We start from the raw sequence: 13,448 nt of genomic DNA on the forward strand, positions 1-13,448 counted from the left end.
ATATCACTGGTGCTCACTGGTCTGACTCCATCACTAAAACACTTATCTCTTTCTGCCTTACATTCTGCATAGAGCTCATTTGCTATGTAGCGAAGCCCTGTGCAGTTGTTGTTTCTGGCCCACTGCATAAAGCAACACAGACTGGGACCCATCCCGAGAATGTTTTGCTGCAAAAATAACTTGGTATGATTATTTCGGTCTTGTTTCCTATAATTCTTATTATCTCATCTCGGTAACTGCTTGACATGTTATCGCATAAGCCTGATCTATTCATTTGGCTGCCTCTGCATGTTCATTTTCCAAGGTTCTGAAAAACATGGTGACTTAACGAAATTGTGCCTCCTTTGCACAAGGTCATCTTGAGCAAATGTGACCGGAGATGATGTAGTTTGTTACACTGCATATTTTTCTTTTATTGCAAGCACTTCTCTCAACTTACAGTCCGCAGCCCCTGCACCCTGACCTTGGGGGGGGGGTTCTGTGCCAGAGTACTGTGGCTGAAGGGGGGTTAAATAGTGAAAGAAGATGTTTATTTTTGGCAGCGAGTAGCCCTAGGCATCCACAAATGAGAACTTGTTTGGCTCAGTGGTTCCAGCAAGGGCATATTTAATAGGTGTGGTTTTTAGATTCCTGAGCTCAAAAATACTCCAGGGGAAAACCAAAGCAGCTTTCTACTCCAGGAGAGGGGGTTGGAAACTTGCTTTCATAAATCACATATATATATAATTTTTAAGGCAGCTTACTTAACAGCTTTTAGATAGAAGAGGGGGAATTATGTAATCAGTAACAGCTGATGTAATAACTATCCTATTGCTGCCTAGGTGGGTGATGGTGAATGCAACAAACTAATACATGCCTGATCTGATGATGTGGCGGGGTGGGTTGTGTTTTTGCTACATCTTTCATGTACAAATTTTATACTCAAGTGGAGGTCAGGTAGTTCAGTATTGTAAAGATGTATATTTCCAGTGTGGTATATTGTAGGTATTGAAGATAGTACGTTGCTAGATGGATTTCTTTTGCATTCTAATATGGTTTTTATTAAGTTGCTTAACTGGTTCTTCTGACAACTTCTAAAATTACATAGATTATAAGATTAAACATTCAGATAGAATTCAATCTTATTTAAATCAGAGATGGCTAACCTGTGACCCTCCAGATCTTGCTGGACTGCAGTTCTCATCAACCTTGACCATTGGCTATGCTGACAGCAGCTGGTAGGAAATTGGTCCAACAGCATCTGGAGAACCATAGGGTAGCCACTTCTGGCTTAAAGAGAAGTACCATTCAGTTGTAGATCTGCTCTGTTTTGTGTCTTGCCACCACAGCCTGTCTTGTGACTGTCCAGGGGTTAATTGTAGGGAAGAGCTGCAGCTCAGTTGTAGAGCATATCCTTTGTGTGTAGAGGGTCCCAGATTCAGTCTTTGTCCTATTCAGGTATAGCTGGCAAAGACCCCTGTCTGAAACTTTGAAGAGCCGCTGCCAGCTAGTGTAGCCTATGCAAGGGGCCTGGGAGTCGAATGCAACCTGTACGACATTCTCTGGCCCATGCCCCTCACTGGCCCTGCTCCATACCTTCTTCTAGTGCTTTTGCCTGGCTAGAATGTGTTTCTTGAACTGTGATAATTACTCACCCTTGCCCGTGTGGGGACGACAGAAACCTGACTGTTCTGTACGAAGTAAGTCATCTGTTGCTCTGCCCCACTTTTGCCTCTGGCCCCACTCACCACTGCAGGAGAAAAAAGAGGGGGAGACCCCAAGATGCTGGAAAAAAGGAATTCTTGAAATAGGTTTTATTAAAAAGAAAATACTATAAAACCTATTTGGATTTTCATTTCAAGAATTCCTTTTTTCCAGCACCTTGGGGTCTCTCCCCTCTTTTTTTCTCCTGCTTATCCTTGGATGTTTACCACCCTTGTTGTTTTCCCATTCACCACTGGCATGCAGCCCTCAGGCTAAAAAAGGTTCCCCACCCCTCATGGAGACAGTGTTGAGCACTAATGGTGTGACTCTATATAAAGCACCACTGTCTAATGGTGGTTTCTCCTATGGTGCAATATTACCAAATATTACTGGAGAATATTTCATTCCCTTAGTGAAGCTAGAATATGCTTGTCTGGTACAAGCTGTGTTTGTCTGAATGATGAGCTGCACAGTGCATGTAGAAAGTTTGGCCACTGCATCTGGTTCCACCAGCAATTCCATTTCTCTAAAGTAAGAAATCATAAATGATAGAGGCACTGGTGTAGAGATGTATGGCTATAACTCTCTTGCCCTCCTCAGAGCTGAACAACACATTATGTAGAAAATCCACAACTGATTCTCTCAACATTTAATTTTAAGTAAAAAGCAGGCAGGGGGAGTGTTTTAACCAAGGGATAGGAACCTTTCACCTTCCAGATCTTGGACCCTAACATGGGGGTCAAAGAACAGGGATGTTGGGAGTTGTGGCTCATCTGAATATCTGAAGGGCCGCTGTTTCTCATCCATGGATTAACCCTTTCTACCATCACAATTTTCCTGATCATTGTGGCTCAGTGGTTACAGGAGGAAATGCCCTCTACCAGGCTGCCAGACCCTAAACCTGTGAGGGCAGTAGAACTACTAGAAGGGTCCCCTCTATATGTAGATGGTTGTTTTAATGGTTACTGATGTAACAGAATGATCTGTTCATATATATCATATACACAATGTTAAGAATAGCTAAGTTTGGCAAGCTAAAATAGTACAACCAGAGAATTCTGGGAGCTAGTTGATCCCTGGGATACCCTGCTGGAGAAGTCCAAGGCTTTAGTGCCAGACAGGCAATTTGCTAACGTTATCTGTTATCTTTTATCTGCTTCCTGAGATCAAAGTCAGAGAGATTGGGTATTGCAGATCAGGACTGCTGGGTGGGTCTGTCTAGCCCCCCTTATCTTCAAAGAAGGTTATCACGAAAGGGGGTAATTGGCCCCCTCCCTGTTGCCAGCTAAACCCCATAAAAATGAAGGGTGATCCTTCAGTTAGTTGTTCCTGTTTCCTATGTCCATCTAATGTGACTTACTGACATGCGGGTAAGCCATTGGGGAACCAGGCATTAAACTTGAAGTAAGTGTAGCTAAGTTAGATCAGGTTTGTTGTATTCCCTTTGTCTGCTTGAATTTCTCACTATTGTTATGCCAGTGTATCTTTTGTTAGCCCGGTTGAGGGCAATTAGCTTTAAAGGAACAGATGCTGCTCTCTTTTTTGTATGTACCTTCCTTTTCTTTTAAATAAACTATCCTTTTATTAATGGTGTGTATTGCTTGGAACTTATGACTCTAAAATCTAGTTCTTGATCACTGGTCACTACTGACTACCGTTGGTTAATGTGGGTTAATGCTCTAGAGCGGAAGGAGTAACAATAGGTCTGCTCTAGGATCTCAGCGCTCTGAGGTCCCTTTTCTCAGAGTAGGAAGCTAAGAAAGAGGTGGTGGCAGTTCTACCATAAAACTAATCCTGGAAGAGGGAGAATTTGCCTGGGAAGCAGTGGCCCAAGGGAATTGAGACTGTTCTCACAAGCAAAGAACCCCCTTGGGGTGCTGAGGTCAGGGACCCCAGGGGGACAATCTTTGACACACAGGTCCTATGCTGTGCTGGTGATCCCCGTATTCTCTGTGGCAACCTCTGAATTGTGGAATTCCCACCCCCATGGAGGTGTAGCTGGTACTTTCATTATGTCATTTCCATTGCATGCTGAAGAAGCACATCTTTACCGTGGTCTTTGACACCTGATAAAGACCTACCCTATTCTGTTGATTATATTTGTTTTAAACTGATTTGTATGTTGTATTAGGACCTGCTTGTCCTAGGACCTTGTGGTGAATGGTAGGTAATGATAGGGTCAAATCCCTACCTGTTAGCAATGCTTTGTAGGTCTCTGTTGATGTTAGTGGAAGTATGTTGTTTATGTCAGATGCTTTCAGCTTTTGTAGAAGGCTCACGTTTAACCCTACATAGGAATACTCAACTTCTAGTAAAAATGAATCAGATGAAAATACTCCAGGATGCCTGGTGAGTCATCAGTAAGCAGAAATACAAGGCCATTGATGAAACTGAGCTCATTCAAAGGGATGATGGTCTGCTGAATCCTCTGAACTAAGTTTGATTTTTATAAGTGCCTATTCTTCTACAGCATTTTTAAAACCATCAGTTGTCTTCCCTTATAAGTAGTGTAAACATTGGTACGCAATGCCTATTACTAGCTTTCAAGCTCGTATTTTCTAAAACTTCTCAAGAAAGACACTCCTAAATTCCAACCAAGCCCAGCTACCTCAATTCTCCACCCATTTGGGAGAACTCATTATAGCCTTTGCATCTAGAACAAGGTGGTGAAACACAGAACCAGGTGCTGACTGCGGCCCCTCAGGCCCCCCTCCAACTCCTGAAACCCTCACCAGGCCACACCCTGCACCAGCCTTGCTCCACAGTTTCCTTGATTGCTTTTGCCTGGCTGTAAGGTGTCCTTGAACTGAGGTGATGTCTTTTGCCTGGATGGAGAGATGTGGGGGGTGGGGGGGTTGTGTGTGGAAACTTCTGACTTCTGCTTGGTTAGGATGTTGCTTTTTAAAAATTTGTTTTAAGATACTTTATATTCATGTATCTACTGTTCAACACTGTAGTCTCTGTACAGTAAGGTTCAAAAGATACAATAAAGATGAAAACTAATATAAGCCTATATATATTGTATAGCCTACAATACAAAGGAAAGAGTTACATTCATTGACCCACTCCCTTTTGCATCTGACCCCACTCACCACTCTGTCTCCCACATTCTCCATGAGAGATTGGGGCTAAAAAAGATTCCCTACCCCTAATCTGTAGGGCTGATTGTAAATCTAGTTTACCTGTTGGGTACAGATTTTAAGCTTCCCTTGGATGCCTCTTTCTAGTTAAAATGACATTAACTTGCTTATTGTTCTTTCAGTAAATGATACTGAGCCAGCTGAGATACCTAAGTGGTCTACTTCTGAGCAACATAACATCTAGATCATGGCCTCTTAATTGTGGCAACCTTTACCGTCTTTAAAAGAAGATAGTTAGCCTGGTGGCATTGGACTGCAACTCCCATTAGCCCCAGCTAATATAGTGCAATAGTCAGGGATGATGTGAATTGTGACTGAATAACATTTAGAGGGCACAGTGTTATCTACTCCTGCTCTAAAACACACTTTTTAGATCCTGCCTTGATCACCAGGTTTGCCCCATGACCAGATCTTATGCATGAAGAATGTTGCTGAAATTGACATCTGAACTGTCAACTCACAGACCATTGATTTTGTTGGATGAATTGGAGAGGCTGCAAAGTATGCTAAGCACATTTTCAGGTTAAAATATTGGGCTGGAATTGATTAGGCAAAAGCCTTTTAGTATTTAAACATGTATTTATTAGAATAGCATCATCAACAACAACAACAAAACAGCGGATTACAGAAATGGCTGTCTTTTGAAAGCCTGTAGAGTTCATTCATTTCAGGGTACCATGTCCAGATAGAGGCTCCTGCCTCCCCACAGCATATGTAGGTCCTGGGCACTTGTGGTCTGTGACTACTGCTTATGTGCTCATGCTTCTTCCTGAATCCCCCTGTGTTTCTGTTCAGAGCTGATTGCAGTCGTAGTCCCCACCCCCGTTATCGTCATAACAACCCTGTGAGATAGGGTAGGCTGAAAGAGAGAGTAATGGACCCAAGATCATCAGTGGCCTCTTTGGCTAAGCAGGGATTTGAACCTAGTTCTCTAAATTGCAAGGCTAACCCTCTGTTAGGTATTCATGCCATCCCTCGGGCTTTGTTTGTACTTTCAGTAAGGATAAGTAGTCAGTTACTCCCGCAGCAACTTCGTTGCTTCTATTCTCTCAGCTGGATTACTTCCCATTTGTACCAGTTTCTCCTTTCCAGTATTTTAGGTCTGGAAACATAGTTCTTTGCAGGCACAAGGGAATAACATATGCTAGAGGAGGCAAAATTCAGTAAGAGCTTGTACTTGTTTCTCTGTACAGTAGGGCCCCGCTTTACGGCTCTTCACTTTACAGTGATTCGCTAATACAACAGTCTCAATTAGACGCAATTAGACTAAAGCCCCACTCATACAGTGCTTGTTCTGCTTTTATGGCAGTTTTTGGGCATCGCGCGCCATTCTATTCAATGAGTTCCGCTTTACAGCGGAGGTCTGCAACATAACCCGTCGTATGAGTGGGGCCCTACTGTATGTCTGTTTGATGAACAAAACATACCTCCTTAAAGATCCAAGAACCTTCCACACTTTCCCATCTGCTGGTTCTCCTGGGATGCTTAGTGATACGATTGGATCTCCCAGAAATAAAGTTGTATTTTACCTTGATCTGTTGCTAGGGTAGTCACAGAACCTTGCAACACTTAAGAGTCCTTCCAAGAGAAACATACTAATGCAACCTCCTGGGTGCCAAATGCAACCTCCAGGTCTCTACTGTTTCCTCAGGCCAAGCCCCCTCTCCAGGCTGTACTCCTTACTGACCCTATTCCATGCCCACCCCAAATGTTTTTGTCTGACTGGAATGTGTCCTTGAACTGTGATAATGCCTCTTGCTGTCTAGGATGGGGATAGAGAGATGGGCTTATGTATGTGTGGGAATCTCTTGACTTTTCCATGGCTGGAACATAGCTTATTGTGCAAAGGTTACAATAACACCTGTTGCTCCACCCACACAGCCACTAATATGCAGCTCCTGGAAGGGAGGGAATGTAGCCATCAGCTGAAAAAGGTTCCCCATCCTTGTGCTAATGTGAACATATCTGCATCTGTGTCAGAATTGTTTAATATGTTTTTAATAAAGTTTTTAACCGTTTTTTAAGGTTGTTTTCTTTAAAAGTTTTTAATGCTGTTTTGTTTTAATGTATTTTAAGATCTGTTTTATGATGTTTTAAAGTTTTTTAGTGCTTTGTTTGCCGCCCTGGGCTCCTGCTGGGAGGAAGGGCGGGATACAAATTAAATAAATAAATAAATAAATAGTAATTTAAAGGAGCATTTTGACATGTCCAGTAAAATTGCTCCCAGCTTACATTTGAGAAGAGGAGTTTTGCAAGCCATGCAATAATACATATTTAAATCAGGGATGGGGAACCTTTGGCTCTCCAGATGTTGCTGATCTACAATTCCTGTCATCCCTATCCATTGGCCATGCTTGCTCAGATTGATGGGAGTTGTAGTTCAAAAACAACAGGAGGGCCAAAGGTTCCCCACTACTGATTTAAATCAAACTACACTTTTGTTGTTTGATTTGCAAGTTATTTCATGAACAAACAAGTATTTTAAAATACTATTAATAAATAAAAGAAACCAAGTGACAGGGCACACATACCACCTCTTCCTGTAAGACAGATACCAGTGAAGTGTTTCGAGGACTAGATTATTTGAATGCCTATTAGATCAATATTTAATATTCATCCAGTGCCGCTGGAGAACCGGCATACTGTTGTAGTTAAAGTGTTGAAGTAGACCTGGAGAGACCTACTGTCAAATCCCTATTAAGGAAGGGGGGGGAAGAGGCAGCACAAAAACATCAGCAGGAAGCAAAAGAAGCAAAGCCTCAAAATGGTACTGAAAGATAAATCTGTATCAATAGTAATAGTCCTTGTGAAATAATAAGATGCTCAATACGTTTAAGTTGATGACAGCCTTCCTCGGGCTGTTCCTAAGATTAAGGTTCTCCTATCAAATCTGAATGTAAAGTGATTACCATAAATCACTCTCCTTGGCCTCAGTGCATTATCTCGCAGGATTCCTATTCTGTGTTCAAACAAGACTGTAAAATAATAACAGATTAAAAGTTCTCAATGAATATAATATCCATAAAAGAAAACTCAGAAAATGAGATCTTTCCTTTTGTTTTGCAGGATGTAAAGCACTTTGTACCGTTTACCTTGTCATGTGCTAGTAGTAGGCATTGATAGTGGCCACTAGATGGCGCAGTAAGCATTACATGATATGCTGTTTTGTATGTCTGTTTGAATGCAATAATATAACTGGCTTTTACATGAACCTGAGGCAGCTTGTTTTGTTTTTCTCCTGTTGCTCAGTGCAGTTGTAGGAAGAACTCTTCTAAAGAACGTTGCACACAGGATTTTGTAGTAGCCTGCAGTTGTAAGCTCTGAGAAGCCTTGACACCAAAAATGCTCTATTTCTTCTCTTAGGAAAGGTTTGAAGCACTCTTCTCAATCTATGATGATCACGTTACATTCCAGCTGTTTAAAAGCTTTAGAAGAGTAAGGATAAACTTTAGCAATCCAGAAGCAGCAGCAAGAGCACGAATAGAACTTCACGAGACAGACTTCAGTGGGAAAAAGCTGAAGTTGTATTTTGCCCAGGTATGCATGTATGTATTTTTATTGAAATTTGTATCCTATCCTGCCTTTTTGTTCAAAGTGGCATCCTCATTCCTCTTCCATATGATCCAAGAGTAAAGCATCTTATATGGGTGTTTAAGCCTATCCATCTTAGCCCTTGTGGAGCATTTAAGAAGTCTGCCTAACATTTTTTCAAGTAGAAATTTGAATCCCTGACAGCAAACTCTGCCTAAATTGGTGCCCTCCTTTGGCCAATGAAGCTGCTTTTGTAGATTGCTTGTGGTCTCGTTAATTTAAGAATAGGTCTAGAAAGCTGAATATAGCCTGTATGTAACTGTTCAATGCTTTAGTGCAAGCCCAACTAGAACAGTTGGTAGTCATAAGTGACACATTGTTTTCCATTCAGAAAGCCATGTACGCAAGTCAGTATGTTTCTTATAGATGTCTTATGAGTTGGTGCACCTCACTGTAGGTGGTCAGGGCTGTATGTACTCCAGGCTTTAAAAATAAATGTATGCACTTAGAAAATATTGAATAATTCAGTTTTTGTTTACTGTTTTGCATAATGTTATTCTAGCTTCGGTAGTCATAAAAGGGGGTAAGAATCTGCACAACTATGTGCTACTCAGAGAAGACCCATTGAAGTTAACAGACATGACTAACTCAGGCTCATCAATTTCAAAGTTAGTCATGTCTGTTAACTTCATTGAGTCTACTCTCAGTAGGACTAGCATTGAATACCACACAAGGGATGGACACTCGCCTCCTCTTCCTCGTCTTCCACCACTGGGCTTCTTATTTGGTCATCCCTGGCTTTGATTTCAGCAGGCATTAATCATACCCTTTTAGACCTGTCTTCAAAGCCATACAGACTAGAAATGTTTTTAAAAAAGAAAATGCTGTACTCTAGAACCAAATTCTGTTGCCCCACAAAATTGGATGTAGTCATGGCATCGGTCATGAGTCTAGGGATCAAATCCTTGCGTAGCCATTGATTCAGAGGGTAGCTTTGAGCACATTCACTGGCTGTAAAATGATACGGTAGTGGCCTACCCAGTTGGAAGAACAGACAAGTTGAGAATTGAAAACCATTCTGCAGCATTGCATTTACTTAGAGTTTAGTCAACTTTTCTTTACTGATTGCATGGTCAATGTTTAACTAAAATAGCTAGAAGGAAATAAACTCTGCATTTAGTATTTAGATGTCTTCTCCAGTCACTGAAAGAGGTTTCCGAGTTCTGTGGCTAGACAGAATGAGAAGCTAGCAAGACATTTATGAACCACCTGACAAGGAAATGATCTTCTTCTCTTCCTATATTCTGACTGCATTTGTTTTTCTCAGGTTCAGGTGCCCAGTGAAGTGGGAGACAAATCTTACCTCTCGCCCCCACAACCTGTCAAACAGTTCCTGATATCCCCACCTGCATCCCCACCAGTAGGATGGAAGCCGAGTGAAGATGCCACTCCCATGATAAACTATGACTTGCTCTGTGCTGTTTCAAAATTGGGCCCTGGTAGGGGTTTTCTTTCTGTCTTACTCTTGATTTGTATATCAGTAAAAGTGATAATAGCAGAATTGTAAATTGCCATTTGTCTTATAGCCTGTGGCAAGTAAAAATTGTCTCCAGGTGATTAAGAAAGGAAGCTTAAAAAAATGGTTCCCTTTCTTTTGGGGTTACCAAATGAGTAAGGGTGAGTGGGCTACCATAAACCTCTGTGGGCTAGTAACTTTTGCAAATTTATTTGTAAGAGACTGTGATAAAGGATTATACATAGAAAGAATAATTTTAGTGCTGAATTTAGTCAAAAGTCCCATACCCACAAAACTCATAACCAGTTGGCATGGATTATTCAAATTTGACTCTGCAGAATTTGAGGAGATTCATTTTCTCTTTCCCTGTTGGAAGAAGTTGACAGAAATTGGAAGTTCCTTAATTTGTGAGGTAATTTACTAGGGGCATGGAGAGAACACAGCAGAGGTGAAACGGGGTGGGGACAAGTGATGTATTACGATGTCTATTCTGCTCAAATTGTCCTCTGGTTTTCTTTTGCAATCTTGGGAGCTAGAAATTTGCTTTTTGACATTAGTTTCTTTCTGATTCTCATTTTAGAAGCCATATTATGAGTTCATGCCACTTAGTATACTTGCTCCCATCTCTGCTCCTTAATTTCTATCCCAGAAACCCTTGTGAATAAAGATGTCTGTACAGAGTGTAGCATTGCTCCTGGATTGGGTTTGTTTTTTCACATCCTTCTGGTGTAATGCCACTGGTTGATCCGGAAGAATAGATATGTCTAGGATAGACCTTGCTATGATATACGTAGTGTTAACAATTTAAATTGGTGAACCCTGCCATTTATGTTGAAAGAATAACTCCCATTTCCTGGGTTGACATATGCTCTGAGATGCTACTGACTTGCTTTTGTACACGTTGGGTCCACTTTCTAACTTCCTTAGATGTTTTTCTCTGTAAGATACCATGAAAGTTAAGCCTCAGGACTTGGGGGGGGGGGAAGTCCTCTGAGGGCCAAAGCAGACATGAGGATAATTGCACAATTAGTAACTGATCCACCCCATGACTGCTATTTACTTTACTTTTCTTTATTTCCCATTGATGTTATTTACTTACACAATGATCATGTTATTTGTGATTATTAACTGCACCATTATTATCAAGTCTGTTTTGGCCCTGGTAAGAAGAGATAAGAGAAAGGAAAAAGCAATAAGAAGGCAAAAAACAAGAAACTTGAAATTTTATTTATTTATTTATTAGATTTATTAGTCGCTTGACACCCAAAGGTCCCCAAGCAACTTATACATTGTTAAACAAAAACAAATAAAACACACTATGAAAACATAGCAATAGCACCCCCATGTAGCCACAGGAAGGTTTGGCAGTATACAGTATTAAAACAAAACATCATCTCAATCTATCAAATGCCTAGGAGAAAAGATACATCTTTACCTAGCTCTGAAAAAATGACAACAAAGGTGCTAGGCAAACCTCACAGATGCTGTGCTACAACAAGGAAAATTTTTATTGCCTCTGAAGAATACAAATATAAATGTGTTGTACACACCATAGTTCATTTCTATTCTTAAAACATCAGTTTGAAGTTTTGCCTTTTCTTTCCTGCCTCTAATGAGGCACATGTGGCAGAATTGTGTTCAAGGGGCTGTCCCTAGGTCATATGTTTGGCGCACAGGCATACGCTAAATATTTTCATTGTTCTGCTATATTGATATGTTATTTAGAATTTTAAAGGTATTTTTTACTTTATGCATTTTATAGTATGCTGTCTACTGTGCTGGTATTGTAGTGTTGTACTTTGTTATGTTCTCCAGGTGAGAAATATGAGCTTCACGCAGGAACGGAGTCCACTCCCAGCGTTGTCGTCCATGTGTGCGAAAGTGAAACAGAAGAGGAAGATGAAATAAAAAATCCCAAGCAGAAGATAGTGCAGACAAGGCGCCCGGATCCACCTCCCACATTGATAAATGAAACAAAAACTCTTGAATGTACACTAGAGGTAGGGGGTGGGATGCACTACTGATTTTTGAGGCTATCTAATAACATCAATGGATGGTAAATGTTTGCATTGCTGTGTTATGCATAGCGGCAAAAGACTCCTCTTGTAGTCGTCTCGCATCAGAAAGACTTTAGATGCCAACATTTTGAAGAGCACTTTAATTTTAAGGTTAACTCCCAAGATGTAGCAAATCCACTGGGTTTCAAGTCCTAGAATACTATGAGGGTGCCATTTTTGGAATGTGTATTACCATTATCTTGGTGTTCAAAGGCTGAAAGGAACTTGGCTGCTGCCATCTCTATATGGGTTTCCACAAGGTTTTGTATGTGAGTCTCTCATGTATATTTTTGTGTGCTGATGTATAACATGATCTGATTAACATGATGTCCTAAGTAATATATTGATGAAATATAAATGTAATGTACAATGTACATTGTTATCAGTAGAAAAATCTCAAACTGCTTTGGGGTGATAGAACCAAATTTCCAAACAGATTCGCTTTTTGTGATTTTTGTTTTTCCTTAGAAATGCCATAGTTGTGTGTGTTGAATTTCAAGGTACTCTTGTGAATTGACGTGAGGCAAAAAACAAAATTGGAGCTGTAACAGGTTGTCTTTCTGCTCATTGCACATATGAAATGCAAACCAGAAAGCTGCAGATTATGGATGAACTCCCTCTTTGGCACGTGTTTCCGAATGCTTCTTAGCCCGTGTCTGTCTCCGGCTCTGCCTGTTCCTAATGCAGGATATTATTTTTATATGTTTATCTTGTATCTCCAACAGCAGGAATAATTCAGCCAGAGAGGGTCCTGTATCCATATAGCTCTGCAAAATGTAGCACCACAATGCTGCATGCCTTGTCCAATCAAACACGTCTCAATCTGTCTCCATGATAAGGTATGCAAAAGTGCACAGTCACCCTCCACAGCAGTGACAGTGTAGCTATGCCCCTATGCTGGTCTAGAATAATATTTCAGTTCTCTTTTAAGTCTTTCCCCATCTCCTCCTAAAGGCTCATACTGATTTATAGTCTGGCAGGTCCTAGGCATTGTGCCTGTCATCATTTATCCTGCATAGTCTTTACTGAGCTATTCCAGCCCTCTTTCAGCTGTCCTACATCTTGACAGATCCCTTGTTTACTACTTTTTGTTTTGCAAAGAACATTAGGTCAGCAGGTCTCAGTAAGCTTCTGGTTGAATTGCTTGCTGATTGCCTGAGCTTCCCTCCCTCCCTTTGCATCAAATCTTCTAACTTTACTACTTCTCAGGGAGGGAGAAGGATGTGTACCAAGATCTATTTTCCTGCTGCTGCAGAAAAAGTGCTGACCACCCTGCTGCCTAGACTTGACAAATAAGGCTAGCCCTGTTTGTTTATGTCTTTTCTTAACACTGTGTGTCCCTTCTTAGCATTTTTCAGCAAAGCAGCACCTTCAGATGCCATATATTTTTCTGTAACACTACATGACTAATAACTGATACTTTTAATGGTTGAACTAAATGAAAGAATGGTAAGGGGTGGAAAGTATGTGTTGGGTTCTATTTTATCTATAAAATCATCAGCTTTACCAAATTTGCTAAAT

The 13,448-nt window shown here is 40.9% G+C and overlaps 1 protein-coding gene across 2 annotated transcripts in view; it reads left to right on the forward strand.

The window, feature by feature from the left end:
• Positions 1-12,321, forward strand: part of RCAN3 (RCAN family member 3) — a 37,868-nt gene extending 25,547 nt beyond the window's left edge. For both annotated transcript variants that reach the window (XM_061597251.1, XM_061597252.1), the window contains exons 3-5: positions 8,187-8,360; positions 9,682-9,853; positions 11,686-12,321. In XM_061597251.1, coding sequence (XP_061453235.1) covers positions 8,187-8,360; positions 9,682-9,853; positions 11,686-11,894 — 555 coding nt within the window. In that variant the 3' untranslated portion in view covers positions 11,895-12,321. The remainder of the gene's footprint in view (positions 1-8,186; positions 8,361-9,681; positions 9,854-11,685) is intronic.
• The last annotated feature ends 1,127 nt before the right edge of the window (positions 12,322-13,448 follow it).

This window comes from Rhineura floridana, chromosome 15, assembly GCF_030035675.1.
Source record: "Rhineura floridana isolate rRhiFlo1 chromosome 15, rRhiFlo1.hap2, whole genome shotgun sequence".
Classification (NCBI taxonomy): Eukaryota; Metazoa; Chordata; class Lepidosauria; order Squamata; family Rhineuridae; genus Rhineura; species Rhineura floridana.